The 17,519-nt window shown below is 43.2% G+C and overlaps 1 protein-coding gene across 5 annotated transcripts in view; it reads left to right on the top strand.

Moving 5' to 3' along the window:
* TLE1 (TLE family member 1, transcriptional corepressor) overlaps window positions 1-17,519 on the top strand; it is a 592,599-nt gene that overhangs the window by 431,946 nt on the left and 143,134 nt on the right. For all 5 annotated transcript variants that reach the window (XM_044060888.1, XM_044060886.1, XM_044060887.1 and 2 more), the window contains one exon: window positions 1,230-1,283. In XM_044060888.1, coding sequence (XP_043916823.1) covers window positions 1,230-1,283 — 54 coding nt within the window. The remainder of the gene's footprint in view (window positions 1-1,229; window positions 1,284-17,519) is intronic.

Here is a 17,519-nt window from a genome sequence, read left to right as displayed (position 1 = left end):
ATTGTTTAATCAGCAGCAAAATCGAACCTCTACGTTGTGTGCTTTCTGACTCTGCATCGTCATGCTCGTTGCATTGATTTTGCAAAGCCAGAGCATTGCTGCACTTCCTGATCAGTTGTGGCTACATATCTGTACTTCAGTGATAGCTGTTACAGTACAGAAAATAATATTAAATTGTACTTGTCCCCAGATTATTATAATGTGGAAGAACTATGAAAAGCAAGTTGGTAATAGACTGCCTTAGCAATAAATATGCAATGCCCATAGATGTCCTGGATTGCATACAGTAATGAAGTGTATTCCTTTAGTTCAAGTTGTACTGTACATGCATTTGGGAGACTTTGTCACTGAAGTTACTTTAGCATTTTTTGGCAGCACTGTGGTAAAAAAGCTGCTGCTTTTGAAAAAATAAAATATAGCTTGCATTACTAACCTTCAGACTGTTAACACTGCAATTTCCGACCCCAGCACAAAGTCACCATGTCAGTAGTGTGGTGCTACTTCCTGCATGCGCTTAAGCAGAGGCGGGACACATCACTGAATAGGGCAATTTTCAGTTTCGATCTGCAACTTAAAAAAAAAAAAAAAAAAAAAAAAAAAAAAAATATTTTGCTCAACTGAGCATGAATTAAGGTAATGCAGATCTGAAACACAATCTTTAACAGTTGATATGACTGATGACGTACAGCCCTTTGTGATTATATGACAGTAACATACACACTTTAGGATGTTAAGCATGTTGCATATTCAATAACTGCAACAATTGCATAAGTACATTGTTTCCTCCACCTCTAACCTGTGGCATTTCATTTAAACATGCTTACCTGTTTTCTTAAGCAGACATAAGTAGTTAATGGTCATAAAGTGTTTACAGTCAGCAGGTTTTCCGGTCAGTATAATCCAGGTATGTTGCCTTTTTCCTGTCCTGCAGTGTTTTAAGAAAAGAACCATGCAATTCCCTTTGGCTTCCTAGTTAGGTGTTTATTGTAAGAGTGGAGTCACCTGTGGGGCTTTCTGGACAGTAAATTTGTTATTTGTTAGCACAGATGACTCTGTGGGTAGGGATATTATGTGCTTTAAATTGGTAATTGCATTGACAAGTTTTATCACTAACCAGTATGTTCTTTAAAACCACCATTTACATCGATGTCAGAAATGATGTAATTGTTACCTTTGTGTTCGGATTGCAGCACTGAACTTGTGTAACTTATATGGAATGTTTATTTCAGGACAGTGATGGAGACAAAAGTGATGACAACTTGGTTGTGGATGTATCCAATGAGGTTTGTATACTTTTTACCATTCATTTCACAGCTGCCAATATTTGGATTGTAATGAAGTTTAGCTTCTTGACATTTCCTTCTTATGTGTTTGCTATACAGTCCGTCTCTGTTTCTGTTCCCGTAAACTTTGGTAAACTGTATTCCTACAAGAGCTGTTTGTTTCCATTTAAGTTATTGGTGATACCTGATGCATTTGACATATTTCCTCTTATTTTCATGGAGACTGTCCACACAGTCATTAAGTTCCTTAAGGTTAGTGACGCATCTAACAAATATGTAACAGTCATTCCGTTTAAATGAAATGCATACCACTGTTCTGTTTTAGTGATGGTGGCAGTCAGCTGTATTTGGGAATTTTATTTATAAAGATGTGTGTTATGTTTTTGCCTCAGATGTTGGTCTGGCCCTCTTATAATTTGTGATTTTCTGACAGAGTAATAGTAGGCAAACAGTAGTAATCTTACACATAGCATCTCAATTCAATTTTTTTTATTCTCTCAATTGACTGCTTGCAGTATTTTAAAACTATACCTGGCATGGAGACGTAATTCTTCATTCTTTGTACCATCCTCATTGATTCTTAGTGCTGAAACTGAAGCAGTTCATGCTTGCAGAAGAACAAAGTGTGTCCTTGAATGTATAATCTTGAAAACTGAATGGTAACATTTTAAACAACAAAAGTGTATGACAGAATGGTATAATACTGAGGAATGTTTACAGGCCCAGTTAATTACTCGAAGCATTTAACACGGTGAACTTCATCTTCTATATTAAGTCTCAGATTTATTTAAGTGGTTTAAATGTCTGCAATTTTTATTGATGGTGAGATTTGGATCTGTTGTAGTTAGTAAAAATTTTAATTTGTTAAAATTCGTATAGTCAAGACTATAGGATTGACCGTTTAAAATATTGAAAACCAACTGTGAAAGTGAAACAGAATTGCATAGAGATCATGGCACTGTAGTGCAATCTCTTAGTGTGTATTAAATTCTAAGTCAGGTCTTGGCCATATGAATTTTGACAATTTAAAATTTTGACTAACTAGAATAGATCCAAATCTCACCATCATTAAAAAGTGCATCACTCACACCCTATCATTGTATTTTGCTTAAGTACATTGTGTATTGCAAATAATGTTATGTACAAGGAATCACACAAGGCATTATAATATAAATGAATGAAAAAGTGTCTTTCTGCAAACATGTAAGTGGTCTACCAGTTTTGGATGGAAAGTATGAGCCTTGAGTGTAGTAGCAGAATTCTAACTTTGATCTCCAGTAGGTGTGATACAGGCCTTACTGCATATGTAGGTACATGAATAATTCCAGGATGAAGTGATCTTGCAGACAAAAAGGTAACATCTGCTGCTAAGTAGTGGTTTAGGAAGCTGGCTGCAGTTGTAAGGTGTAATGATGAGAGTAAGTCCCTTCAGCATTTTCTCTGGTCTTCTAGACATGTACACAAAGAGCACCGTGTACTAATGTGGAAGATACGTGGCAGTTGAATTAAAGCCACTGTTCCTTAAGGCAAATGGGCAGTCCATCCACTGCAGTACCCCCCCCCCCCCTCGAAGCACTTCGCTTTTTTTGTGTGACTTTTGCAACAGGTTGCATTATGAAGAAATACAGTATTTACTGTGGGGTGTTAAATTATAACTCCCAAACAATATTGTATACTTTTGGGTGTATTAAAATGAGTGATGTTCATTAAGGTACTTTGGTAAATATCAGTGTGTGATACTTGGTGGAGATTATGCATGACTGGACTTGACATATTCTGCCATCCTTTCATCTGAAAATATATGTACTAAATTTCACATTACGTTAAGGTTACCTTCTTTTACAGACTTTAAGAATAAATTTGATGTTGTCTTAATATTCAAAGTTTAATTTCTGTAAAGGACTTCCCTTTCGTCTTCCTTTTCCAACATTTGTCTTTGTGTGTTTCTTATCTTAACTAAAAGATTCATTGGTATACTTAGTAAAAATGTATATATTCAGGCATGACAGATAGCACTCTGCTTTCTCTTTATGGGTTGATGGTTGCTGCCAAGAGCATCAGTATGGATGAAAGTCTGGAGATCTTTTCTGTGGGTGTTCCATACTTTTCTGTTAAACCCACACAGCAGGTTTTCTTTTTGTGGAGCAATACTGCTGCAGTAGAATATGTGATGTGAGAATTAACTGCAGGTGGATGTCTGTCCAACTGGCCTGACTCTGAGAGATTTGCGCATATCAGGTGGGGCTTCCTCTTCCACAACACAACACTCTGCAGCTGAGCTAAAAGGGCAGTTAGCGTCACACCTTCTTCATTTCTTTTTTGTTACAGTCATGTGAACATTTGTGGTCACTCAGCTCAGTTCAATCACCAGAGCACTGAAGTTCCAGAATCTGTTCTCCCACTGAAGAAATGTTCTTATTTGGTACAGTTCTGTTCAGATCTTTGTGCCTGTTTTGCTTTGCCAGTAAATTTCCTGGAAGTCTTATCTTCTTAGGGCAAGCTTCATGCAGATATGATATGCTTCTCTGACTGCAGACATCAGATCCCATAGAGGGATTTCCATTGTAGGTGGCTCTTTAGCTTGGTAGATTCTCTTCTATTGGTTGGGTGTCAGATTTGTGCTGGTTTTACTCATGAAGAAGTAGTGAGAACAGTCTCTGTATGTTGCTGATGCAGGAAAATTTGAAGCCATAAGCCAATCTTCCAAACATTCATGAGTGCCTTCAGAGGCATCCCTGTTTCAAGAAGTTTCACAAAAAAGGCACCACCATGACAAAACAGGATAAAGGTAAGATGACCCTCAGAAGCGATGTTTTAGAGTGAACGACTGCTCTCATTTCACTTGATACACCTGAAGATTCCTCATACATTGAAACTGGTCTCCAGACCCTTTTGGTGGGTTATAATAATCCTCCGTCCCAGGCCTATGGAGGCAAGCATGCACACAGTTGTGAGCATGTCTTCTCAGGCTAAACTACCAGATGGTCAGTACACTTGAAGTTGTATTAGCAAGGATACTGACCATACATTCTGAACTGACAGTAAATCTAGGTAAAAAAAAGACCCCCCCCCCCACACACACACACACACACACACACACACACACACACACACACACACACACACACACTGGTTATAGGAACACCAGAGTCTAGGTTAAACAGATTTGGGAACTTAGTAACTCAGTTAAGAATGCTGTTGAGATGGAGATCTGTAATTCTTGTAGGTTCCTTTCCAATGTCTTCATGCGGTAGAGCACACTATATCTCTGACCTGTTCCCAGTCCCATGTATCTCGGTCAAGCTTTGACCATTCAGGACTTTAAAAAAATTGACAAAAGAGATGTTCTCACAGTGGCAGTCAGCTGACCATGCTAAATGTAAATGTACCACCTCTTCCAAGGAGCCAGGCTGCCCATACAAAGAAGACTTGACCTATTGCTACACCACACCTCTCTTCAGCATTAGACTGTAACTCAAATAAGAGAGACTGCATTTTGTCAGGGTCTCTACCAGAGGATGTACTTTTTAGTGAAGATCTCTGATGACAGAATGCTTTGAGGGAGAGATATTGAAAATGTTGGAGACTAAGAAAACATTCTTAGGAGGAATCCAAGATCACTGCTGTTCTCTCCTCCATTCTTTGAGACACTTTAGTTTGCCTTTGTGCTGGCACCCCATTCCCCAGTTTCCATGAAATCTGATTGCTTCTGATTGCCCAACAAGCCTGCCAAAGCCTGTACATCGGACCCCACAGTGATGTCCTTGGATGGAGCTAAAGGTTCCATATTGCTTCCAGGTCCTATTCCCATTTGAGTGACATAGGAAGTCTAGTTTTAACAGCTTTGGAAAGAGGTGTATATACCAGCCACACTGGTCTTCAGTGTGATTAATTGGTAGATGCGCATGGCCAGATGGCTCAGTGAAATTTTCTTTGATAATTAGAGGACTGAGCTAAGGAAAGTAAGCATGAATTCCTCATTTCGCATATTTGTAGATTCTTCTGTATTGATGATCATCGTGTTTCACTGTTGCAGTCATTATTTATTTTATTTTACATTTGTTGACCGGGCCAGTCTAGCTGGATATATGTCCATTTTCAGTAGAGGCCTGGGGAGAAAAGCTCCAAACATGAATATTGAGACAGTTAATAATACATACAACCATTAAGAATAAATATAGAGGTAGCAATGGTCTAGTGAACAGTTATAATAATACATTTGAATACTAAACAGTATTAGTAGAAATTAACTAAACAATTCTATAAAAAACTAAACTAAAAACAATTCTACAAATCACACTAGAAGGTATGAGCAAGTCATAGTTATAGGAACGAGAATATATATGTCATTGTGTTATTCAAGAGGAAGAGTAGTACTATGATTTGGAAGTACAGGTTAAAGGAGAAGGGATAGGGTTAAGAATAGAAGGGGAAAAAGAAGTCAGTCAGGGTTAGTACATGGACAAAGCCAATGAGCTTTCAGATGTTCTTTAAGATGTTTTTTAGAAAGAGAAGTAGAAGCAAGGGTAGATAATTCAGCAGGAAGCTGATTCCAGAATTTTCCTGCAGTGTTTGAGAAAAGTGAATCCCCGGCTTTGCTGTTGGCTTTATTTGAGGAAACTAGAAGCTTGTTAGCAGAGCGTAGTGTAGCTAGATTAGTGTAAGGTGTAATTAGATGAGTGAGGATGGGGGTGTTGTTAGGGTGGTACAGGGTCTTGTGTGTAATAAGTAATTGTTGAAAGAGTATCTGGTTTTTCAGTTCTAGCCATCCAAGTTGTTTGAGGTTAAGGCAGTGGTGAGTTTTAAAGGGGAACATGTGATGAATCTAGCTATACTATTATAACAGGTGGAGAGTTTGGAGGTTGTTTTGGATAGGTTGGTATATATAACAGAGGCATAGAAGAGGGTAGAAATAAGGTGGGTTTGGGCAATTGCTTTCCTTGCAGAAGGGGTAAGGAAGGGTTTTATTCTATAGAAGGTGCCAAGTTTTCTGTTAACAGACTTTATAGTAGAGTTTATGTGTTCATCGTAGTTGAGATGATTACCAATAGTTACACCTAGTAGGCGGGTTGTAGTCTCTGGGTTGATGTTGGTACCATTGTTAGAGGTTAAAGAGAAGAAAGGAATGGGTGATTTATGAGTAGGAGTAAAAAGCAGTAGTTTTGTTTTTTTGGGATTAAGGAGGAGGCAGTGTTGCATAAACCAGTAACCATTACAATTGGGTTATCCTGCTGGCAGGCTACCCGCAGTCAGCCTGAATTCCAAAGTCTAGGTCTGGCGTCAGTTGCTGTCACCTCCTCCCCGACGTCAGTGCGCCAGGGGTATAAAAGATGCAGCCGATGCCATTTTCTTCAGTCTTTCTTGCCGCGCGGTGCCCAAAACAAAAGCAGTTTGCAAGTGCCAGTCAGCCGACTCCTGAGATTTTCGTGTTCGAATTTCAGATCCGAAATTTTCATTAAAAGCTAAGTACTCCGTTGGGGAAACTTTTTTCTTGCTCCAGACCGATATCAGAAAAAGTTAATAATTGTATTTCTTGTGGGAAGCAAGTACTTCATAAGGACTTCCATTCTTACTGTATTCCTTGCCTAGGCCCTGATCACGACGTTGCTAATTGTTAGTTTTGTGCTAGATTTAACCAACGCACTATTAAGCGTCTGTACGGTTTTGCATTTCACTATTTTGGCAGAAGATTTAATTACACTATGTCATCGGATAGCCATCCGACTACTGCAGTTCAAAAGAAATGCAAAGAAAAAGAAACGAACAGGCATCAGAGGTCCAAAACTGATGACTAGGCTTATTCTAAGCCACTTTAGAGCCGCAGGCCACTTCCGACTCCCACATGGAGCCGACTAGGCCGCTGGAAACTAAAGGTATTGGAACCTCGGAAACTATTCCCTCAGATGGGTCCGGAGCCGCTGAGCAGGCATCGGCTTCAGAGGGTGTTTTCAGGCCTACACAGTTGTATGCTAAACGACTTCAGCTTCAAAGGCAAAGACTAAAGCACCTCTAAAGACAAAGAAATAAATACAACAGCCCCATGAACAGGCCTCCATGCCTAAAAAACAGATGCTCAAAGTGGCCGAAGACCTAATTACTTTGAGGGGTTCCCATCCCCCTCCTGATAAGAGGCCTAGGCAAGAGACGGAATATGAATCTTCCATTTCTTCTGATTCCTCTTCTGATCAGGAACACTGTCTTCCTCCCTATGAGGATTCTGATGCTGAAGAATCTATCCTTTCTGCCTCTCCTCCTGAGGATTATTCTTTTGGGGAAACTCTGCATACCATGAGGGAGCATTTCCACTGGGAGAGCCAAGGTTATTCAGAATCTAAGAAAAGGATCAGAGTCTTCCTTTTACTACCTCAGCACAAGCTCCTTGCTATTCCACCTGTGTTAGACATTGTAGATGATATATTTTCAGAGTCCAGTCTGACTCCTGACTCTTTAACTCCAGCTCCTGTTAAGCCAGACAGATACTACAGGGTTCCTGATTCACATAAATTTCTTTTTAAGAACCCTGCAGCTGACCCAGAAACTATATCACAGGGTCCCAAAGGGGTCAAGGCTTCCACTGCAAAAAACCCTACCCCCTCTGACAGGGATTCTAGGGCACTGGACAGATGGGGAAAAAAGATTTACAGTTCTGCTACCTTGGCTATAAGGACTTTAAATTGTCAGTTTCATATGCTTAAATATCAACAATATATTATGTCACTGTTTAAACATAAAATGTTGATAAATTCTGAATGTGCAGAAAACAAAGAAATGCAAGATTTATTGCATGCAGCTGAACAAGTGGGAAAGCATACTTTGCAATGTGGTTTTGATTCTCTGGAGGCCTCCTGCAGGGCCGCTGTTATGGGTTCTGTCATTAGGAGGCATGCTTGGTTAAAGGAACAGAATCTGCCTGATCATGTTAAAGCAAAATTATTAGATGCTCCATTACAGCATGATACCTTGTTTGGTGTTAAAGCAGAAGAGGTGTTGAAGAAAATGGAGGACAAAGCTAAATCTATGCAAACAGTCAAGGATTTCTTACAGGTTCAGCCTCCAAGATTTAGCAGGCACTGGCCTACAAAGAATTGGTCCTTTCCAGTGTCAGACAGGCCACAAAGAGGCAGATACAGATGCCCTAGAGGCAGATCCCAGCCCCAAGGCTCATACAGGTCTAAACAATGGGGTACTTCTACCTCCAAAAGCGGAGAAGACAAATCACAGCCATACAGGAAACAGTCCCAATGACTTCCCCCTGCCTGCGCCAAGCACTTATCTTTTGGCAGCACCTTTAGGGGGAAAACTAGCACTTTTTTCTCAAAATTGGCACGTAGTAACCCAGGACAAATGGGTCTTGGATATAGTGTCACAAGGCTACAGGTTTCACTTTCACACCCTACCAGGGGCAAACGGTTTGCCAGACCTGCCAAAAAATCAATGGGCAGAGGCACAAAAGCAAGTGTCATCCCTCATGGACATGAGGGCCATTCAGCAAGTACCACAGCAAGAGCAGGGACAAGGATTTTACTCAAGACTGTTCCTGGTGTCCAGAAATGACAAAGCCTGGAGACCAATACTGGACCTGTCTATTCTGAACACATTTCTGGATATTCCAAGATTCAAAATGTTGAGACTGCAGCTGCTTCTGCCCATGCTGGGCAACAAGGTTTGGCTAGTGACTTTAGACCTAAAAGAGGCATACCTGCATGTCCCAATCAGACAATTATGCAGAAGATACCTCAGATTCATAGCTGGCTCAATGCACTACCAATTCTCTGCACTGCCCTTTGGCTTATCTACTGCACCCAGGGTCTTCACAAAATGCCTGGCTCCAGTAATTGCATTTTGCAGACAAAGAGGAATACAAATATATCCTTACTTGGACGACTGCCTTATTCAAGCAGAGAACAAGGACATTCTAGTACAGCATCTGGCGTTTGTAAAAAGATTACTAACATGCCTAGGGTACACAGTAAACAAAAAGAAATCAAAACTAGTACCCTCTCAAGAGATAATATTCCTGGGTGCAAGCTTAAATACAACTGCCCAGATGGCTTATCTCACGCCAAACAAACAAAGGCAACTGACTACTTATTTCAAAATGTTGGCAACAAAGACACAGTTATTTGTAAGAAAAATTCTGCAGGCTTTGGGCTTCATAGCATCCTGCATTCCACTAATTCCATATGCAAAACTGCATATGAGGAAACTTCAATGGTATCTAAAAAGTGTTTGGACTCAACATTGCCACAGCCTGGAAACAATAATTACCCTCATTCCCTGCCTGCAACAGGAGTTTCGATGGTGGGCAAAGGCCTGTCACCACAACAAGGGGCAGCCATTAGTTTTACCCACAGCCAGGCAGATATTAACAACAGATGCATCAGATTATGCCTGGGGGGCCCACATGGCAGGAAGATGTATTCAGGGCACATGGCCCGCAAGCCAAATGCATCTACATGTCAACCAAAAAGAGATGCTAGCTGTTCAGAATGTCCTAACAGCCTTCAAGGATCTACTTCTTCCGGGACAACTACTGATAAAGACAGACAATACTACAGTCATGTTGTACATAAACAAGCAGGGAGGCACTCATTCCTACCCCCTATGCAGACTAGCCATGACTTTGTGGGACACAGCATTGACTTACCAAGTACATTTGCAGGCACAATTCCTGCCAGGAAAGATAAATACTCTGGCAGACAAGCTAATCAGAAACCTCATGGATCCTCACGAGTGGAAATTGGATCCGCAAGTCTTCAGCATGATAACAAGGAATTGGGGATGCCCAGACATATATCTATTTGCCTCCCCTCACAACTGCCAACTACAGAGATTTTGCACAAGGGCTTATCACAAGCAAGCATGGAAAGTGGATGCTGTTTCTTTCAACTGGAAAAACTTAACAGTATATGCCTTTCTTCCACTGCCTCTCCTCTCCAGGGTACTCCTAAAAGTCAGACAAGAGAAGCCACAAATGATAGTGATTGCCCCAGACTGGCCCCACCAGCACTGGTACCCAATCCTAAGGAACTTGTCTCAGTACCCAGCCTGGACATTACCTCAAATTCCTCACTTACTTTCCCAACACAACAATCAGATCCTGCACAGCCAACTCAAGAACTTAAATCAAGATCTAAGGATGTAATGGTGCCCCTCTACTCTTCCCTCATCAGACCCATTATTGAGTACAATCCACCAATTGGAATGTACCTGGCTAGACATCTCCAGCAGCTGGAAAGACCACAGAGGTACCTAACCAAGAGGATTACTGGCCTCAAAAAGTTACCCTTTGCAGCATGATTGAAAAAGCTAAGACTGTTCTCTGTTGCATACCGCTTTCTCAGAGGCGATCTCTGTCTAACGTACAGAGCCATGTCCAACCCAGAATTGTTGAACATGCTCCATCTTAGCAAAACCAAATCTACTCGAGCTACATGCTCTAGGGATATAAATCTCAACACAACAATGAATAGAATATACTGGCGGGATAGATTCCCTTCGCAAAGACTTCCCTTACTATGGAACAGGGTCCCGATCTACATAAGACAGAGCCCCTCACTATCACTCTTCAAGAGGAACCTTGATGAGTGGATGGGTAACAGAACGTTCACATCGGGGATCACACCAACAGCACTACTAGGTAGGGGCCAAGGGTACTAGCTGCTACTACAAGGGTCTAGGGAACTACTAAAGGGGCTGTGAATACCGCACAACATGGCTGGGCTAATATATGCCTTCGGGCAGATAGCCCAGTACCAACCTATGAACCTATAAATCTGTTAGCATGGCGGATAATGTAGTCATTCAAAACACACCTCTCTCTAAAGTGGTGATGGATGTTATTTTGGAGGCCAGGAGGCCTAGTACCAGAAAATCTTATGCTGAAAAATGGAAGAGATTCTGTGCTTGGAACCAGGCACAATGGATTGACACGACTGTACCATATATTCCTCAGATTTTGCAATATTTAACTGAGATGCTGGACAAAGGCCTATCCTTTTCATCAATTAAGATTCATGCCTCTGCCATTTCAGCTCATTACAATACAGAGCCGCCCATTTTTTCTCATCCTTTATTAAAGCAGTACCTCAGAGGAGCCAAAAACATAAAGCCCTCAAGGAGATCACCAATACCTGCATGGGACCTATGTCTTGGAAAAACTCACCCTGCCTCCTTTTGAGCCAGCCGCTACAGCTGATATAAAATTTTTATCATGGAAAACGGCTTTGCTCCTAGCAATAACCTCTGCAAGACGAGTCTTATAGCTACAGGCACTCATGGCTGTGGAACCTTTTTATCATTTTCCATCCAGATAGGGTTTCTCTGAGGACAAACCCGACTTTTATGCCTAAGGTAGTGTCCAGTGTGGCCCTTAACCAAACTGTTCATTTGCCTACCTTCTACCCAAACCCACAGAATAAGGGTGAGAGACTTCTGCTTTCTTTAGACATACACTGACAGCTGCGCTTCTACTTGGACAGAACCAAAGTTTTCAGAAAGACTGAGCAATTACTAGTGACATATGCTGCAAGATCACAAGGAAAGGCCATCTCAAAGCAGACTATTTCAAAGTGGATAGGTCACTGCATTCGTTTCTGCTATTCACAACATGGCAAATCAGTGCCTAAGGACATTAGGCCACATTCAACCAGAGCAGCAGCCACTTCATCAGCCTTCCTCAGAGGAGTACCTACCAAAGACATTTTAGAGGCTGCAACCTGGAGTTCAGTGCACACTTTTACAAAGCACTATCACTCTACTCTAAATCCAGGGCAGGCTTTGCCACTGCAGTTCTGCAGGGCCTCATAGCCACTCCTAATCCTATTTAGCTCCAGCCTCCCAACCTTAGCTTTGGGATTCAACCCAATTGTAATGACTGCAGCAGTGAAACACAGTGAACATAGTACAGTTGTGTACTTACCATAAATGTAGATGTTCGAGTGTATTCACTGTTGCAGTCCAGGTTACCCTCCCACCATCCCCCTTATCTTTGCTGGAACTTATCTGTACTTCTCTAACCTATACAACCTGTGTGTGGTGTATTTGCTTGTAGATGAAGGAAATATTTACCTTGGTGCATGAATGCTTTATTGACATATTTTTAGCCTACCCTTTAGGGGGCACCTGACATCTGGGGCAAGAAATCTGAAGAAAATGGCATCGGCTACATCTTTTATACCCCTGGCGCACTGACGTCAGGCAGGAGGTGACAGCAACTGACGCCGGACCTTGACTTTGGAATTCAGGCCAACTGCTGGTAGCCTGCCAGCAGGATAACCCAATTGTAATGACTGCAACAGTGAATACACTCGAACATCAACATTTATGGTAAGTACACAACTGTACTTTCAGAAGCTAAAAAACTTAATGAATTGAACCAAACAAATGGCCCTTTTTGTAGCCAGATATATTTGCTTACAGTCCTCGAATTCCGATATGGCTTCGGTAAGCCATTCAACAGCAGATCTTCTGAAAAAACGTGAAGATAAAGACAGAGACAGACCGCACAGGTCCAAACCTACCAACTACATTTCCATTAAGCTATTCGTTTGTTCTCCGGTACTCAGTGATGTGCCTTTGCAGCCCCTGATGCCCACTTCTGTTGATTCGCAGGCAGCTACCGAGACCCTTTCAGAGTCCGGTATGCAGCAAAAGTCTTCATCGACTAAGGATCGTGTGGTTGGTTGTCTCAACCTTGGATGGGTCTGGAGCCACTGAACAGACACCGGCTTCCGAGGAAGTCCTTCGCACTATCGAATCTCAACACAAACCGATGTCTTTTTTCACGACTACCGTTCTTTCTAAAACTGCTGAGTTTCTTAGGGCCAGGGTACGAACCACACCCAAGAAACCGACCCACACCCAGGTGCCTGCTACCTTGCCTTAGTCTCAAATACTTAAACGTGGAAAAACTTATGCTGATCAGGGGAAGGCAGGCTACCCCCTCCAAAAGGAAGAGAGATCTGTCCCCTGCAGTTTTGTCTGAACAAGAGTCAGATGAATCGGATGCATCTGAATATGAAGACATGCAACCCCTCTCCACTTATGAGGATTCTGATGCAGAGGACTCCATTCCTTCAGCCTCTCCCCCAGAGGATTTTTCCTTTGGGGAAACCCTGTATACCTTAAGGAAGCATTTCCAATGGGAGAGTCAGGACTACCCTCAGTCTAAAAAGAGACTCAGGGAATTCCTAGATCTTCCACAACACAGACCCTTGGCCATCACCTCAGTCATGGATGTTCTGGAGAATGTTTTCCTCGAATCCAGCTTAACTACTGACGCCCTTCCTCCTGCTCCCAGAAAACCGGACAGGTACTATAGAGTCCCTGACTCACACAAATAAAAATCCTACAGCTGACCCTGAGGTCATTTCTCAAGGGCCAAAACGGATTAAAGCAACGTCTTCTAAGAGTCTCACCCCCTCAGACAGGGATTCCCGAGCATTGGTCAGATGGGGTAGGAAAGTATACACCTCAGCTATTCTTGCTATCAGCGCAGTAAATTGCCAGTTCCATATGCTGAAATTTCAGCAACGTACCTTGGAACTCCTTAAACAAAAAATGCCTTCCTTTCCTGCTTGGGCAGAATCTAAAGATTTACAAGACTTAATGCGTTCTGCAAGTCAATTAACTAAACACACCTTGCACTATGGTTTTGACGCCCTAGAAGCTTCTTGCAGGGCAGAAGTCACTGGATCTGTCATTCGAAGGCATGCATGGCTTAAGGAACAGCCCTTACCAGATCATGTCAAATCTAAATTGTTGGATGCCCCTTTGCACAAAGATAATTTATTTGGCACTAAGGCAGAAGAGGTCATAAAAAAAATTGAAGAAAAAGCAAAATCTGTGCAAACAGTTAAGGATTTTTTGTAGGTCCAGCCCCCTATGTTCAGCAAGCATTGTCCCTCCGAACACTGGTCCTTTCCTGCTCCCAGTAAACTGGCCCAGCACAGGCCCTGTGGAAGCAGATTCCCCCCAGACAGCAGCCCCAGGGAATGCAGAGATCTAAGCAGTGGACTACCTCCACTTCAAAACCAGGGAGTTCTGAGCCACCCCCGTATGGTAAGAACTCACAATGACTCACCACCTCCACCCCCTCCCTCTGCCCACCTTCACTTACCCCTATGAGGAATACTCTTCTTTCACTCGAGCATCTGGGCCACCATTACCAAGGACTACTGGGTTATGAACATTGTGTCTCAAGGATACAAATTTTCCATCCACACCCTTCCAACCCCAAAAGGGTTCCCAGATTTGCCACCAAATCAGTGGGCAGAGGCTCAAAAGCAAATCCTTTCCCTGCTCTCTATGAGGGCAGTAGAGCACGTTCCTGCAGAACAGAAGGGCAAGGCTTCTACTCCAGACTTTTTCTGGTGCCCAGAAAAGAGGGCACCTGGTGTCCCATCCTCGATCTGTCCATTCTAAATACCTTCCTGGTGATCCCAAAATTCAGAATGCTTACCTCTAGCAGCTGCTGCCCATGCTGTCCAAGGACGCTTGGCTAGCCACCCTAAATCTAAAAGAGGCCTACCTCCAAATTCCTATCGGAATCATGCAGGTAATACCTACGCTTCAGGGCAGGATCTCAACACTTTCAGTTTTCTGAGCTTCCCTTTGGCTTATCTACTGCTCCCAGAGTTTTCACAATATCTCTGGCTCTGGCCATTGCCTTTTGCAGACAAAGAAATATTCATATTTACCCATACTTAGATGACTGCCTTATTCAGGCAGACAGCCAGGAGAAGCTGCTCAAGCACCTGGCCTTTGTAAAGACCCTGCTAACTTTCCTAGGGTACACAATCAATGAAAATGAATCCAAACCGGTGCCCATCCAAAGGATAATCTTCCTGTGAGCATGTCTGGACACAGCTTCCCAGATTACATACCTTACTCCAGAGAAACAAATTTTCCCGACAGCCTACTTCTCTCAGCTATCCATCAGGCCCCAGCTAACTGCAAGGAAGATCCTGTAAACTGTGGGGTTCATGGCATATTGCATACTACTCATTCCATATGCCAGACTGCATATTAGGAAACTTCAGTGGTGCCTAAAGAGCCTTTGGTGCCAACACTCTCAAGACCTGGAAACTCTTCTACCTATAATTCCTTGCCTCAGAAAAGACTTTCTTTGGTGGGCAACGGCATGCCCCCACAGCAAGGGAATGCCTTTCTCCCCACCCCTCACCACCCAGACCCTCACCACAGATGCATCACACTACGCTTGGGGTGCACACTTGGGTGGCAGGTGCACACTGGGCCAATGGAGCATACAGAAAATCCCTCTGCGCATCAGTCAAAAAGAGATGATGGCTGTGCAGCACACCTTGATTGCTTTCAAGCCCCTTCTCTTTCTCCAGGGGCTCTCCTGATCAAAACAAACACCACCACTGTGATGTGGTACATCAGCAAGCAGGGAGGGACTCACTCCTACCCTCTGTGCAGGCTGGCTGTGACGCTTTGGCACACAGCCTGTGCCATGCAACTACACCTGGTAGCACAATTTCTACCAGGATTTCTCAACTGTCTGGCAGAGCAATTAAGCAGAAATCTTTTGGACCCACAAGAGTGGCAACTCAACAGAAGTACCTTCTCCCTAATAACTCAGAAATGGGGAACCCCAAAGGTCTACTTCTTTGCCTCCCACACCAGCCATCAGCTCAGCAAATTCTGCACCGGGGAGCATCACTGCATGGCTTGGAAAGTGGATGCCCTGTCCTTTCCCTGGGTCAGTCTATCTGCCTGTGTTTTTCCTCCCCTACCTGTTATCCCCAGGGTACTGCTCAAAATAAGGGAGGAAAAACCAAGGGCCATTCTTATAGCTCCAGACTGGCCTCAGCAGAACTGGTACCCCTTGCTGCGCAGCCTGTCCTCGCTACCCCCATGGCATCTTCCTCAGATTCCAAACCTCCTGACCCAGGGAGAAGGGGAATTCATGCATCCCTAGTTGCAGACACTCCATTTGGCAGTGTAGCTTATTCCCTAACCCCGAACAAATCTGTCAACTCAGTAAGCAGGTTCTGGATGTATCAGTGAGGCCTGACATCCTAGCACCAGAAAGTCTTATGCTGATAAATGGAAAAGGTTCTGCACCTGGATCCAGGCTAAGGGAGCCAATACACCACAGCCCTCCCTCCCTCTCATCCTGGATTACTTAGCTGACCTACTACACAGTGGCCTCTCTTTCTTCTCTATAAAAATTCATGCCTCTGCTATTTCTGCTCATTTCCCCACTGAGCAGCCTCTTTTCTCACACCCTTTGATCAGGCACTTCCTAAGAGGGGCTAGCAACTTGAGGCCACCCAGAAAAGCACCAACACCAGCTTGGGAACTTAACTTTGTATTGGAAAAGCTCACCCTGCCCCCTTTCGAACCAGCTTCTTCTGCAGAGCTAACATTTCTCTCCTGGAAGACAGCATTTCTTCTGGCCATCACTTCAGCCAGAAGAGTCTCTGAGCTGCAAGCACTCATGGCTGTGGAACCCTTCATCAGCTTCCATGCAGTCAGGGTATCCCTCAAAGCTAACCCATCCTTCATGCCCAAGGTGGTGTCCAATGTGGCTCTCAACCAATCCATTCATTTGCCCACCTTTTTTCCTAATCCCCAAAACAAGGGGGAAAGGATTCTTCACTCTCTAGATGTGCACAGACAGCTCAGATTATATCTAGACAGGAGTAAATCCTTCAGAAAGTCTGATCAATTGCTGGTTAGCTTTACTACAGGGGCAGAAGGCAAAGCCATCTCCAAACAAACCATTTCCAAATGGATAGTACACTGCATCCATTTCTGCTACAAACATGGAAAGCCTCCCTCCAAGGGGGTCAGGACACACTCCACCAGAGCAGCCTCAACCTCTGCAGCGTTCCTCAGTGGAGTCTCCACCAGGGCTATCCCGGAGGCTGCCACCTAGACATCTGTTCACGCTTTTACCAAGCATTACCACCTGCCCCTCTTATCCAAATCCAGGGCAGGGTTTGCCTCTGCAGTCTTGCAGGGCATCCTGGCCAGCCCCTAGTTTCATTGACTGCCTCCACCCTTTTCCTCAGCTTTGGGAATCAACCCAAATGTAATGACTGCAACAGTGAAACATGAAGAACATAGTACAGTTGTGTACCATAAATGTAGATGTTCGAGTGTATTCAAGTGTATTCACTGTTGCAGTCCTGGTTTCCTTTCCTCCATTCCCCTTTCTTCTCTTTCTCCTTTTATTACCTTTCTAAGTTGTTGTTCTCCTTCCCT

This window comes from Protopterus annectens, chromosome 2.part0, assembly GCF_019279795.1.
Source record: "Protopterus annectens isolate FY-2018-M chromosome 2.part0, PAN1.0, whole genome shotgun sequence".
NCBI classification, from domain to species: domain Eukaryota; kingdom Metazoa; phylum Chordata; order Ceratodontiformes; family Protopteridae; genus Protopterus; species Protopterus annectens.
The sequence above is the reverse complement of the archived record's forward strand: the minus strand, read 5'-3'. Positions and strand labels throughout refer to the sequence as shown.